We start from the raw sequence: 14,970 nt of genomic DNA, 5'->3' as shown, positions 1-14,970 counted from the left end.
TACTGCGTTTTATCTTTACATATATAACCATTCATTTGTCACGAACCGGCAAACCATTTTCGAAAATACTTTAATTTTGGGTATTTGACAGACAAGCTAATAAGATGTTTATTTTTAATAGGATTGTAAGGAGAATAAAACCACAAAATTACCTTTACTAGTTTTAATAAGTTTGCTATAATAATAAAGGTGTATTATAATACTGTATATAGTCACTATTTGTTTTAATTTTGAGAATAGTCTCTTCTATTCATGAGTATTAGATTTAATTGTATACCTAGCTAGTAATAAATAATGTGCTTATAAATTTAAAACTAAAAAGCATAATATTTCTACCCATTTTTTGATATTATGTAAATTTGCTGTTTTGCATCATTATACATTACATTTCTCTTGTCTAATTTTATCCGTACCACTTTTCTAATAATAAAAAAATTAATAGAAAATAAAAACTACCAAAAATAATTATAATTCTTACACAGTAAATGCAAATTCTATAACACCTACCTATTTGTCTAAATTTATATCATCATAATCATGGAAACACCAATATTAATAAATTACAATTTACTTTTTATAACATTGTATGCAGGCTAGGTACCTACTTCAGACAATAATAGACAATAAGACAACATATTTTGTACACATAGAATATAATAGTAATATTAGTATAAAATTAAACTACTTAAATCAATACATACGACAAGCCTCTAATTTTAAGCCATGACTAGAATCTAGATAGTACTTATTCAAATCGTGATATCTCATACGTGGGAGAGCCATGCTTCGGCACGAATGGGTCGGCTCGACCGGAGAAATACCACGTTCTCACAGAACACCGGCGTGAAACAGCGCTTGCGCTGTGTTTCGCCGATTGAGTGAGTTTACCGGAGGCCCAATCCCCTACCCTATTCCCTTCCCTACTCTCCCCTATTCCCTTCCCTTCCCTTCTCATCCCTACCCTCCCCTATTACCCTATTTCCTCTTAAAAGGCCGGCAACGCACCTGCAGCTCTTCTGATGCTGCGAGTGTCCATGGGCGACGGAAGTTGCTTTCCATCAGGTGACCCGTTAGCTCGTTTGCCCCCTTATTTCATTTAAAAAAAAAACGGTTTCCCTACTCAGAACAGCATAAGAGTAACTTAGTACTTAAAATTAAAAGTATCGTTTCTTCAGCCATTTTAACGCAATTCATGATGTTTTATCCATTCAGTCATTTCGCGGTATACCAGGGTAGCAGCTATTTGCAAGAGTACACCTCTATGGAGCGTATACACGTGTTGCAGTCGACGCGACAGCACCAATGGAACTTGCACCCGCATCGCTCCTTCACCACGACTCGCTTGGTGCGGTACCCTCGCCCGCAGCAGAGCACCGCACACCCGTCTACGCCCGCTGATGTCCTGTTACACTCCCTGCCGACCGTGCCGGGGGAACCCTGGAAGATAAAATCAGTTTTAAAGATGAATTAAGGCATGCAGACAACAGAACATATTATACTTTAATGCTTAGAATGTAGGTGTCCTTTGTGCCTAGACGTTGATAAAATGAGACCGACAGATTGAAAGGTATTCTGTACCTATCAAATCAGTCATCAACAAAGTAATATGTTGTTGCTCGACTCAACTTTCATCTAAAAATAGCACTTTTTTGGCAAATTTCAGTCGTTTTATACCCCCGGCCCCCACAGTCTCCAAACTAGCTATCATAATACACACCGATGTCACGAAATAGAGGTACGATAGATCAAAAATCAAAATACTTCAAATAATATCCTTTTTTTATTTATTATTTACTTATTTATATTTCTATAAACAACATTTTTCTTTGTAATTGGCAACACTAGAAAAATAGTAGGTAATGAACTTCCATGGGCACTAAGATTTCAATCAGAAAATGTTGGTAAAAAATTAAATTTAACAATAAAAAAAAAAACAGTAAAATTTAATAATAAGTTACATTTGATTGTGCATATTTTGTGCATATTTCGGCTATTTTTCGTGCATATTTGCATGTATATTTAGACACTTTGATCGTGCATATTATAATCCGATGTCTAGTAATTACTAATTAGGTACAAGTATGAGACAAGTGCGTATTAAAAACGCGAAAGTGTGTGTGTGTGTCTCTATCATAATATTATGTCTATCTTACTTCTTCACGCCTAAGCCACTGAACGAATTCTTTAACATTTTGTATTCTGAAGATACGTCTTACTTTGAGTCTTACAGCATGTAGGTATTCTGTGCTTAACAGTCTATAGTCGGCCAAGACTGAGTCGGAGGAATCTTATGAGTTAACGCGATCTTAAGATTCCTCCACCATTTTAAGAGCGGCCTCACCTACCAGGGTAGCATCGGGGGCGCAGTAGTCGGGCGACGGCTCGAGGTACACCAAGTCCTGCGCGGTGGGCAGCGCGCGGGGGGACGGCAGACGGAGTTTCCCGCGCCGAGACACACGCACCTCGGTTGCTACCTCGTACTTGTCTTTTAGGTAGTCGCCTGGAACAATTAGGGCTTGTTTCACCACTTCCTGATAGGTGCCGGATAGGCTATCCACCACTTAAAGTGACGCCGCGTTAAAGTAAAAAATCGTTTTGGATATGTTTTAGATCTCTTGTTTTCTATGAGAGGCCGGGCCGGCCTCTAATAAATGAAACAGCAAGAAATGGAAAGGGCGTAAGCGACAAATGGTATTTGTCGCGTATGGCGTAATTTAAAAACCATAAATATATTTCATATTATAAGCTATGGCATAAGCAAATTATGCTTGAACTAATCTATGTACAAATTTTGGAAGCTTAAATCACTCTCTGTTGGCAAAATTAGAATCCCTGTTTATAAAGAGGTGTTTTTGATTAATTATTCTGTGTTATAAAAGTTGACCAATCGTGTTATGCTATGGGTAATTCAAAGATAAAGACATGATGAATGCTGACAATGAACTTAAATTTTTCAGCTTTAGTAATTGTTGAGAAAAATCGATATTGCTGCAGCCAAATTATTATCAAGGCGTCACCTTAACTTGACAGATAGAGTATGGAGAATTTGTCAAATAAGTTGTGGATAGCCTATCCGGCACTTTATCAGGAAGTGGTGAAACAGGCCTTAATGTTTATTTTTTTACCCAGTAAAATGTAAAGTTGTCACTCGGTAATTGAATTGTGGCAAAACGATATTGGCGATAGCTGGTAATTCATACTTCCATACTAATGTTATAATTTATACGAAAGTCTGTCTGTCTCTGTCTGTCTTGTCTCTCCTGTGTTACCTCTTAACGCTCTAATCGCTGAACCCATTTTGCTGAAATTTGGTATGGAGATACTTTGAGTCCTGAGAAAGGAGATAGTATGATACTTTTTGTCCCGGAAAATGTTCCTGCGCGATAAACGAATTTTGTCGCAACGGAGTTGCGGGCGTCATCTAGTATCTATGTAAGTACAATACTTAATATTATTAAAATTGCGAAGTTTGTATGTTACTTAACGCAAAACTACTAAACGGAAATTTTTCAAATGTTGTATGGTAGTTGTTAAGGCTCTAAATTAAGACAGCTGCTATATTCTTTAAAATAATCGGCCAAGTGCGAGTCGGGCTCGCGTACGAAGCGTTCCGTATAGTTATAAAGCGAAAGTAGGTAAAATAATATTTTTTGTATGGGATTAGTAACTTAATTATTTTATTTTATTTTAATTTTATGATCAATAAGAGGACTTTGTGAACATTTCAAGTATCTACATGGTTCCATTATTATGAATATCGAGCCAAATAGCCCAAAAACATCACGTTTATTGTATGGGAGGCGGGGAGCCCCTTTTAAATATTAACTTTATTTTGTTTTATAGTATTTGTTATTATAGCGCGAGCGGCACCAGAAATACACAATCTGTGAAAATGTCAGAAGTCTAGCTATAGCGGTTCTTGAGGTATAGCCTGGAGACAGACATCGAAGTCTCAGTAATAGGGTCCCGTTTTTACCCTTTTGGTACAGAACCCGAATAAAGAGTCTTAGAAAGAGCCTTTTTATCAACTTATGCAATTATAATTCGTCTAGTTTGCACGCACACAAACACCTTGAAATGACGGCTTTCAACGCCGCACCAGCGCGTTGTGCCGGTCGGAGTGGGAGGTATTGTGCAAAGAGGATATAAACTAGTGTTGGGTTTATTTTCGTTATGAAACATCTTGATAACAAGCTATGCAAAAGCTAGAACTACGGATACTTTTTTATAGACGACCAATAGATGGCGATAAGTTTAGATTTTTAACCAACTTCCAAATAGGAGGAGGTTATTTAATTATTCAAGTAAAAAGTTTTTTTAGGACAATAATTCTATTTATGCTATACAATAATTTCTAAGTTTTTATTCTACTGTTTCTGTTGCAATAACATCATCAAATTTATACGTGGGAGAGCCATGCTTCGGCACGAATGGGTCGGCTCGACCGGAGAAATACCACGTTCTCACAGAAAACCAGCGTGAAACAGCGCTTGCGCTGTGTTTCGCCGAGTGAGTGAGTTTACCGGAGGCCCAATCCCCTACCCTATTCCCTTTCCTACCCACCCCTATTCCCTTCCCTTCCCATCCCTACCCTCCCCTATTACCCTATTCCCTCTTCAAAGGCCGGCAACGCACCTGCAGCTCTTCTGATGCTGCGAGTTCTGATGGGCGACGGAAGTTGCTTTCCATCAGGTGACCCGTTTGCTAGTTTGCCCCCTTATTTCATAAAAAAAAAAAACATGTTTGAAATAAATCAATGTAGGACCCCGCATAATAATTTTAAAATACCTAAACGTGGGAAAAACATACATATACAAGCAGCCTACATTTTAAATGATAGATGATTGGTAATATTTTACGTGATGTTGTAATTATAAGCAATAAATCCCATCTAATAGCGCATCCGACCACTTAGATTTAATGATGGCGGGTTCAAGTGAGAAAATAATTTGCTGTGGGCTTAGTTCCTTTGCCTTCTGGCTGTGGAGGCGTAAGATTTATTTGTTTAGCTGCTAAATAATATAATATACAGAATGTAACAAAACTAAGTGATAATATTTTAGGATGTGTCTCCTACTATAAAAGTAATGCTGAAAGATCATTTTTTTTACTTTTGTGTGGGCGAGCGTCCCAGCCCAGCGTCACGAGTTTCCCCATACAAAAGGGATAAAAAAAAATTGATCTTTCAGCGCTGCTACTTTCACAGTGACAATTCTACAAGGAACACGTGCACATCCTAAAGTATATTATCATTTATCACTTAGTTTTGTTTCACCCTGCATAAATTTACTAGTTGATTGCCGCATCCCCTATACGTAAATATTCGTTTATCACGCGGGAACCGTACATTTTTCTAGGTTCAAGAGTATCCTATGTCCTTTCCCGGACTCAAAGTATCAGTTCAGCGGTTTGGGCGTGAAGAGGTAACAGACAGACAGACACACTTTCGTATGTATAATAATCTTATATCTTTAAACGAGCAATTTTTGTATAAGTATGTATTATATAATTGGAATCTCGGAATCGGCTCCAACGATTTTCATGAAATTTAGTACCTATATAGGGGGTTTCGGGGGTGATAAATCGATCGGGCTAGGAATAATTTTTAGAAAATGACATTTTATTCGTGTTTTATCCAATACCGAGCAAGGCTCGGTCAAATAGAGTACCTATGGATTTTATACCTAAGTACATCTTGTCGCCAAAAATTAGAAATAGAATAACTACTTACAAAGGATTTAAAATTCCTGCGAGTATAAAAAAATAAATTAATGGTTTGCCGGTCTGTTCTATTAAACTAACCCGTCGTAAAAGTTGAAAGTTAAAACTTAACGCAAGTTGACCGCCTTTGTTCATAAAGAATTTAATTTACTCATAGGATTTTTATGTCTAAAATACAATTAGTGTAACATTCATATTTTATAGTCGTGAATCATGATTCGTGACTCGTGTTATATTCTCAGACCAAATAAAAAACTTTATGTTATATTAATAAGGTTATATAAATAAGGTTTTTTTTTTGCTTGGCTAAGAAGTAGGTTATTCTCACAAACCTATTGTGTATATAAAGCTGCAAGCATACCTTTTACACACAGGCAATCACAAGTAATTTAACATAATAAATCATTTATTAAATAACAATGAAGCCTTTCAAGAATCTGACCTGCAAGAATCTTTTCATCAGGCAAAACTCGAAACATTTCTTCTAAACATACAGATACAGCACTACTGCTCATGCACATGGGCGTACTGAGGGGGGGGGGGGGGGGCTGTTCAGGCGGGGGCAGCTGCTGGATCATGTTGACGTCCCTATTAAGTATATTATCTCGTACTTTTATCTATAAAAATTAAGAAAACGAATTTTTGCCATTTGTTTGCAATACAATATTTTTACAATAATGATTTGCCCCCCCCCCCTGGCCCAGAACCTGGGTAATTCCCCCCCCCCTGGCACCAGAACCTGGGTAATTTGCCCCCCCCCTGGCTCAGAACCTGGGTACGCCCATGCTTATACTGATACTGCATACAGATACAGATACATACTGCATATAGATCATACTGTAAATAATTCTCAAAGTAAATATTTTACTTCCAAAAAACACTAAGCGAAAACGTTTAGCTTAAAACATTAACTTGAATAGAAGAATAGGGTCCGACTGAATGAATACCAGACCAAGTTAATGTGGTGTAAGTGCACCTTTTGTCTTCAGCTGTATCTAATGATCGTCGTTCTCCTAACAAACGCTGGTGCCCTGGTATCTATTAAATTAATTAGATTTTAACTTACTGAGCTGAGCTTGAAAAGCGAACGAAATGAGATCCATTTTTTTATTTGAAAATAGAATTTAGTTTAATATATATTATACCCCGCGTTCCATTTGATGTTAAAAACTATCAAAACGCTCAAAATGCCTCCTATTTTGAGCGTTTTGATCGTTTTTATTAAGATTCAAATGGAACGCGGGGATAATAGAATTTAGTATAAATAACATAAAGCTAGGAGTTTTGCCGGGAATGTGAAAGAGTGATGTGTTTTTGTATTATTTTCCTTAAATTGTGTTAACTAGGTTTTTAAGTTGTAATATTGGTAGGGTGTTAACCATTAGATATTCAATAATATGCACAAGTGTAGGAAAGTGATGGCCAAAAGCAAAAAAAAAAACATAAAGCCAGCTGTATACGAAGTATTCCTATGTACTTTGTGAAGCTAGTTTTCGTTCGAAAAATCTTCACACATTTTGGTGACTAAAAGAAAGCCCAAAAGTTTGATATACTTATAAAGCAACAAAAAGTTGACTTGTGTTTTTTCATGAATTGTGATTTTTTATTTCTTCCTACTCCTCCTATTAATTTCGTTGAGGGTCCCAAGACAGCTTTAGCATGTCCCTGGGGCTCCCATGAGATCATATCAAAGGGTTTTCGTGGTTGGATACCGCTGTTGATCCTGTCGACACAGGTGATACAGTGGTGGGAATGTATGGTTGGGCCAAAGCAAGTGTAAAAAAAAAATTATGATTTTGGTTGCTTATTTGGCTTGAGCTTTGGTACTTACTACAAACACAGTCGCTTCGATCATAATGATAATTTTAATGACAAATCGTCGGATCTATAATAATTTCATAGAAAAACAAAGATTTCTAACGCTATTAAAGGCCGTCAGTATATATGTTTTACCTTTAAATCTTCTGCTTGCACTTTGCGTTTTTACCTCAGATAGAAAAGGACTATGAGAAGAAACGTCCCCACCAACCAACAGAGCAGAAACAGGTGTCATTCGAAAGATCTATTAGAATAGAGAATTTTTTACTATCGCGACATCTGTCAAATACGTGGGGTTACAGTGCAATTCCATCAAACTTGACGCGGCGTCGTCATCGTGCCATGACACGACGCCGCCACCCTGACACGGTGCGACGCCCCACAGTGTCCCGGTGACGTGAACGGTGCACCGCGCGCCCATATTCAGGGTGAAACTTCCGAAAAATGGCGTTCCAAACTTAAATGAGGCATGTGAAATACCTATCAAACAAAGTCGTGTAGTGGAAATATTGTCAGATTTCAATCAAACTAAATGGGCCACGAGGCGGCGCACTGTTCGTGGCACTTGAGGTCGGAATACGCGTCACGTGTCACGGTGGCGGCGTCGTTTCGTGGCACGGTGACGATGCCGCGCCGTGTTTGATGGTGACGCGGCCTTAGGTTTTATAATAATATTACATTGTTTTTATTTTATTTTTTCTCTTTTACATACGCATTTCCTTAATGTGCAAATAGTGTTAAAATATGGAGATCATGTTAATTTATTGTCTTCAATTAAATCGTCATTTGTTTAAGTACATGAAATTAAAAACCAGCACAGTGCGTATCGGGTCACGCGCAATATGGGGCTTTGTAGCACCGCTAGTTTTTGATAATTTTTGTATCGTCAATGAATGTACATTTGTTACGTGTTTTTCACTACCAACAATACCATCGCAGTTACGTTCAAAAGAATTTGAACGAAAAGTTTCTTTATACTTCTTCGAATACATTTTTTTTAGTTGATCGACTATTACTCAATTACTTATTTATGAAGTTTTCTTAGCCGTGATAGTTTTCCTTTAAAGTCAGCATAATATCTCCTACGAATTTTTCCACATTTCCAGAAGCAACCTGAGCTAAACAGCTAAACTTGAGCCTGAAACCTGAGCTAAAACAATTTGAGCTAGTGGAGCTAGTGACACTGGACTCCAACGATTTTTTCCACTTTAAAACTTCATATTTTACAAGTGGGTCCCTAAATCAGAAAATGATCTTTGAATACTCTGAGTAGTATTTTTTAAAAACGTACCCAACGATAGGATGGACGCGGAAAAAAAATCACCCCCGCTTGATGTGTATCATATGGGGAGGTACCATAAAAAAATAAAGATTTTATATACCATTTTGTCGCCATCATTAAGATAATATGCATACATGCCGAATTACAGATTTGTAGGCCCTATAGTCTCTGAGAAAAACCGCGGACAGACAGACAGACACACAGACGGACGGACAGACCGAAACTATAAGGGTTCGTTTCGTTGTTGACTACGGATCCCTGATATGCTTTTTGTTTGTAGAAAAAAGTGATTTTTTGGTTCAAAAATAAACACCTTTTTTTTGGAGAAAAGTTTATTTTTTTAATAAACTCAATTGATTTTGAAACTGATACTGGTACTTAAGACTTTTCTGGGTCCCAGTGAACCAATCGAGACGCATCCCATGACTGTTGAAGGGTGGGGACGCGGTCCATACAAAATCCCCCATAGGCCTTTAGCGTATGCTTCATTTGCCCCATCGAAATCTCATTTATTAAGTTAAAAAAGTCGTAATTTGTATTCAAGACAGTTGTTAAGAATACTTTTTTTTTAACGTCGAGTCCACAATGACGCCTACAACCGGTTCGGGAACTAGCCCGGCGAGAGGAACGGCGTACGAAACTCGCAAATCGAAAATTAATATTAGGCTGCACATGCTGCAGGCTGCATACACACGTTTTCCGTATTCGATTTCCTAATCTTGGATTTGGAATTCCGTGAGACTCGCACACGTTCGTTTAACTTCACGCGCGGATCAAGCGCGGTCCGAAGGGGGGGGGGGGGGGGGGGGGGGAAGGGTTCACAGGAGACATGACCCCCAAAATCTAAGGTCAAATTGAAAAATCTTGCCAAATAATAAAAGAAAATTTCTAGCTATCCCCTAACCACCACTGCGTCCGACCTTAGACAGCTGTCAACCCAGAACCGTCCGAGGGCGCAGATAAAAAAAAATATTAGTGTAGTGACTAGTGAGTCACCCCCCCAAAATTTCAGGCTGCGACCGCGCCTGGCGCGGACACGCTGGCTTGCATTCAAATCGTACGTGCGGAATTCGTTCCGTTCGCGTTCGGAAAAAAACGAACGAGTGCGTTAATGTATTTTCTACTTCCATGCATTCGGTATTTCCGAACTATACTCATTCGGAAATCGAATCGTAAACGTGTGTATTTCTGTCTTACCTATCTCCCTGATGGTGGCGACCTGCTGCCAGCACGTGATGAGGCTGCAGGAACCCGACACGCCGTGACACTTGCACGTCACTTGCGACTTCTTTATGACAGCCTGGTGACAGAAATGGTACATCAATACGAGAAAATTCCAGATAAACTGAAAACTGACTTAAGCCGTAGGTTACACGCTCAGTTTCTCATCAATCTGATCCATCAATCAGCCCCCTTGTACGATCGTCGGAAAGTACTTACGTGAAAAGTTCTCATATTCTGTTAGTAAGTTTTGATTGACGCGAAACTGAACATGATCATCAATCTGATCATGATGATCAGATTGATGACAAATTGAACGTATAACCTACGACTAACGTTAAATATTATCTGTTAACCGGTGGCACAGTATAGCAATATTAGTCCTATCATATTGCTATACTGTGCCGGTGGTGTGTGTAAGTACTCAAAAGATTTGGTATGGTGGACATGAAGTATTTTAGAATATTCAGTTGTTTACAAACTTTAATTTTGATATGCCCCCAAATAATTTAAAATGATCTGAAGCTGTCGACAACAAACGTGATTTGAGAACAAAACTTGCGGTTGCGGTGAAAAAAACGTTGGGGACCACTGGTCTAAATCCTCTGTTGAGTACCCCACTACCTCATCATCATCATACTAACCCGTCGTCCAGCCTCGTTGTTGTGTCTGTTCATCAGCTGTCGGCCCTGCTCGCGGCTGCCGCGCTTCACCTTGCGTTCCCGCTCCCTGATGTCCACGAAACCCTCCGTGAACCTGACCAACAACAGACCTTACCAAAAACCCTCAAAACATAGTCACTAAGGCCGGCCTCACACAGCCGGAATTTCATAATCGGAAATTCATATTCTTACAGATCGATCTATGAAATTCATAATCTGAAAAAATCAGAATGTGTGTGGAGCGTACTGATATTGTATGGTATTCCGGTCTTTCTGAATTAATAATATGAATTTCCGATTATGAAATTCCGCCTGTGTGAGGCCAGCCTAAGGGTCAATTCAGACCGCAACGCGACGCGTAGATGTATGTCATGATTGACACATTTCAATTGCGTGAGACGTCTTGCAAATCTGTCAAATCCACACTTTAGAAATGCAGCTACGGACTACGCGTCGCGGTCTGATTTACCCTAAGTATACCTTATACTTAGTTACTTTGTTTTGAGGGACAATAAAATATTACCCGTACCAAACTTGCTTAATCAATCAGCTACAAAATATAATATCAAATGATTTGATTAACTGCGTTGTGTAAATATTTTTTCCATAATGTTCTTAATACAGTAATCACAGCGATAATTCATGACTAAAACAATAATTGAAGAATAACTAAACTATAAGAATAACTAAGAAACAACAATAAGTATTTTCACGCTACTATAAAGAACCAAAGTTTCCGGGTCCATTCATAAACTTTCCCCACACTTTTCCATTTTCATGGTGTCCCTAGTACATTAAAGACAAAAAGAGACGATGCGGTGAAAAAGGGATAGACTTATTTCAAAAACACCGTACGCGTAGCGCCGCTACGCGCCCTCTACGAGAGATCGATTCGTAGCCGTAGCCCGTAGCCCGTAGCCTTGTTAATTTGAGCTTTATTGACAACTGACAATTAGTATTATTTTTAATTTTTATGTATTTCTTTTTTATTAATTTGACACGATTTCATTTATTTCAGTAATTTCAAGATAAAAAAATGTTAACTTTTTTAATATAAGTAATATTATAATTATGTGTTTAAAGTATTTTTAAGTTAGGTAAAACATGATTAAAATATTATTATATTTTATCTTGTAACACTTTACACTACTCAACCGCTTACAAACAAGAATAAGCAAAGTTTCTATGGCAACAGATTCGGATTTACCCTACTCGTGGATTAACTCCTCTTTCGGTTTATGTTATCTTGGTGGAATGTAACGGATTTAAGCGTGCTTAACGCGGCTGAGCTGCGATTAGAATTCAGAATACGACCCAGTTTTTTCAGCTTTCACACCAAGAAGTCTCACGAAAGAGGAGCTGAAGTTCCTTTATAGTGAAACTGAACATTAGTTTAATTTTTATTGATAAATAAATCCAATAATTAAATCAATGAATAAAAAAATTAAATAAGGAATCAAAACTTGAGAGGTGTCAAGGGACACCCGGGCGGAATTAAGTTCTAGTTTATTATTTCTTATGTACAAAAAACCTGTATACACTAAAAAAAATCGTCGCTACAATACACTGTTCAAAGCGAAATTGAAAAAAAAATCATCGCTACACCGCTGTTCAATGCGAAATAGAAAGACGAAACGAAAATAACTTGCTTTCTTCATAGAAAGCAAGTTATTTTCATTTCACACACACAAGATAGAGAGAGAGAAAGACGCGCTTGGCTTACAACTTATAGCAAACAGTGTCGTTACAACTTTTCGTCTTAATTTTTTCTCTTCGCAAAGCGCGATAAGGAACTTCGTTAACAATATTTTTTTAAATATCAAAAGTAATATTTTTAAAGGAAAGTAGAGATTTGAGAGATAAATTGCTTAAATATTTTTTTAAGTCTTAAACCTTGTACCTTGATCACTATAACAAAATAATATATTTAATGAGTAATGACAAACACGAATTCTTTCAGGAAAAAAATCTGATCATAAGAATTTTGTCAATACTCGAAGAAGGATTTCAAGGAATGCGTCCGTAGAATTCCTTAAAGCCTCCACCGCCCTATACTCGCCTGGTAGGAAAAATGCTCGAATGCGGGAAAATCTCCTTTATGAAGTAAAAGCACATTTTCCTTTTGGCTCGCATTCTTCAAACCGTGCTTTGGTCGCATGCCGATCATTCTTTCATCCCCTAGCCTCCATGCTACCCCGATGAAGAAAATTCAAATGAAGAAAATATTGGAAAAGCTTTTTTAAACTGGAGGCTTTATATAAAAAGCGTACCCCCGCTAGTATGATAAAAAAATTGATTTTCACACAATGCTTTTCATAAAATGAAAAGCCTTTTTCTCTGCTTTCAGAAAACGATGACGTAGGCTTCAAACGTTGCTGGTTGCTTCTTAAATCTATATTCTCCTGGTAGCCGTGGCCAAAACTGTGACGTTGCTTATGGGAAAAAACAAAAAAGATGCAAGGTAAAAATTATATACTATACGATTTAGTGACGCAAGAGTATTTTTAATATTTCATCATTATATTTTCATAATCATTTCTCAAAATAATGTTAATAATATTTTGCAAATAATTTTTATTAAAAACAGAATTACCAATGAAACATCACAAGATGATGTACGTTGGTCCGAGTTTGACGCAGATTTTGGCTAAAATTAAACAGTTGCTAATGACGTGTTTACCTTCATGATGTCACAAAAACGCCTACACAAAAGTTATGAGCAAAATTTTTGCTTCAAATTGGATAACATAAATAATTACTGAATTGAATTCAAGTTTTAAACATTAATAATAATTTATTATTAGGGTGAAAGTGTGTTTGTCTGTATCAGTCAGTTAGTGTCAGTTTGTTCTGCTCGACAGTTTGTGAGGCTTATCAGTCAAAATCAATTTGGTATGAAGATACTTTGAGTTGAGCCCATGGAAAAACGAAATACTTAATAGGCCATATTACGAACAACTATAAGTTATAATTTTGCAGGTAGATTTAATTTAAACATTTAAAACGCAATACTCAATTTATCGATTTTTTTTTCATCTTGCTTTGAAGCAAAGGAATCGAGCAAACTTCTCCCTAGGCCAAGTTTCACCTTGAGGTCAACCCTTTCAGTACGTGAGAATGTCCTAGGAGAGCATACTTGCAAAAGAGGTCCAAAAATGGCTGACGTGATAATATTGAGCCTTAAGTTCTGTGGAATAGGTAACAAAGAACGATCAGTGTCGAAGGAACCACCCTAAACTCTAAAGGGGTTTGAATAATTCTATGTTCTGTTCTGATAATAACTTTTTAATTTTTATTCGTATTATAAATGTAAATATTTTACATTTAATTATAAATGTAAAATATTATAAATGTAAATATTTTACATTTATAACACGTACATTTAAACATTTTAAATAAATATTTATAATAATACTAGATGACGCCCGCAAATCCATTGCGCCAAAACTCGTTTTAAACCGTAATTTACAATTTAAACCGTACATTTTTCCGGGACAAAAAGCATCCTATGTCCTTTCTCGGGACTTAAAGAATCTCCATGCAAAATTTCAGCCAAATCGGTTTAGCGGTTTGGGCGTGAAGAGGTAACAGACAGACAGACAGACAGACGGACAGACACACTTTCGCATTTATAATATTAGTATGGATATGGATAATTATGTTGTTAATGTATATTTTAAAATGTATTCAAAGTCTTTGAATTTTAGGTGATATAACTAAGTCTAGAACAAGTTTATGAAAACGTTTACTTTAACCTATCTCTACATGAAGAAATGTTGTCTTCTTCTTCAATGTAGAGGTACCCTCTATAACTAGACCTGAATAAAAAAATATTGTCAAGAAAAATAATTCCTTAACCACATGGAATAAGGTTTATTTTGGAAAACATGTGATTCATAAGATAGAGCCGTTACCCTGCCACGCTTTGTTCCCCTAGTACACGACCTGTCTCAAACCATGACTTGACATCCGTGAAGCAATTTTGACAGTAGTTAATGAAGGTGCAATGATTGTTCATTTTCAATTGAACAACTTTTTATTAAATACTTCTTTCGAAAAACTTTTTGGTTTTTTAAATTAAAAAAATATATATTGAAATTATTTTAATGTATTTACTTCTTAATTCTTATTAAGTAAATCATTATTTATTTAATTATATTATACGTGTTCAATATAAGTTGATTTCTAATCGATTATTCCAACTTACCTGCACCTTTCGTTTAAACAGCAACAAACATTTTTCCACCTGTCTTACCTCTTACCTGA

General features: G+C 36.9%; 1 protein-coding gene across 1 annotated transcript in view; it reads right to left on the bottom strand.

Annotated features, from left to right (window-relative positions):
• Positions 1–1,120: 1,120 nt before the first annotated feature.
• Positions 1,121–14,970, bottom strand: part of LOC121727708 (protein Wnt-5b-like) — a 61,606-nt gene continuing 47,756 nt past the window's right edge. The window contains exons 4-7 of the mRNA XM_042115687.1: positions 10,687–10,798; positions 10,019–10,121; positions 2,346–2,500; positions 1,121–1,437 (exon numbers count right to left, since the gene is read on the bottom strand). Of these exons, the coding sequence (XP_041971621.1) occupies positions 1,240–1,437; positions 2,346–2,500; positions 10,019–10,121; positions 10,687–10,798 (568 nt within the window). The 3' untranslated portion in view covers positions 1,121–1,239. The remainder of the gene's footprint in view (positions 1,438–2,345; positions 2,501–10,018; positions 10,122–10,686; positions 10,799–14,970) is intronic.

This window comes from Aricia agestis, chromosome 6, assembly GCF_905147365.1.
Source record: "Aricia agestis chromosome 6, ilAriAges1.1, whole genome shotgun sequence".
NCBI classification, from domain to species: Eukaryota; Metazoa; Arthropoda; class Insecta; order Lepidoptera; family Lycaenidae; genus Aricia; species Aricia agestis.
The sequence above is the reverse complement of the archived record's forward strand: the minus strand, read 5'-3'. Positions and strand labels throughout refer to the sequence as shown.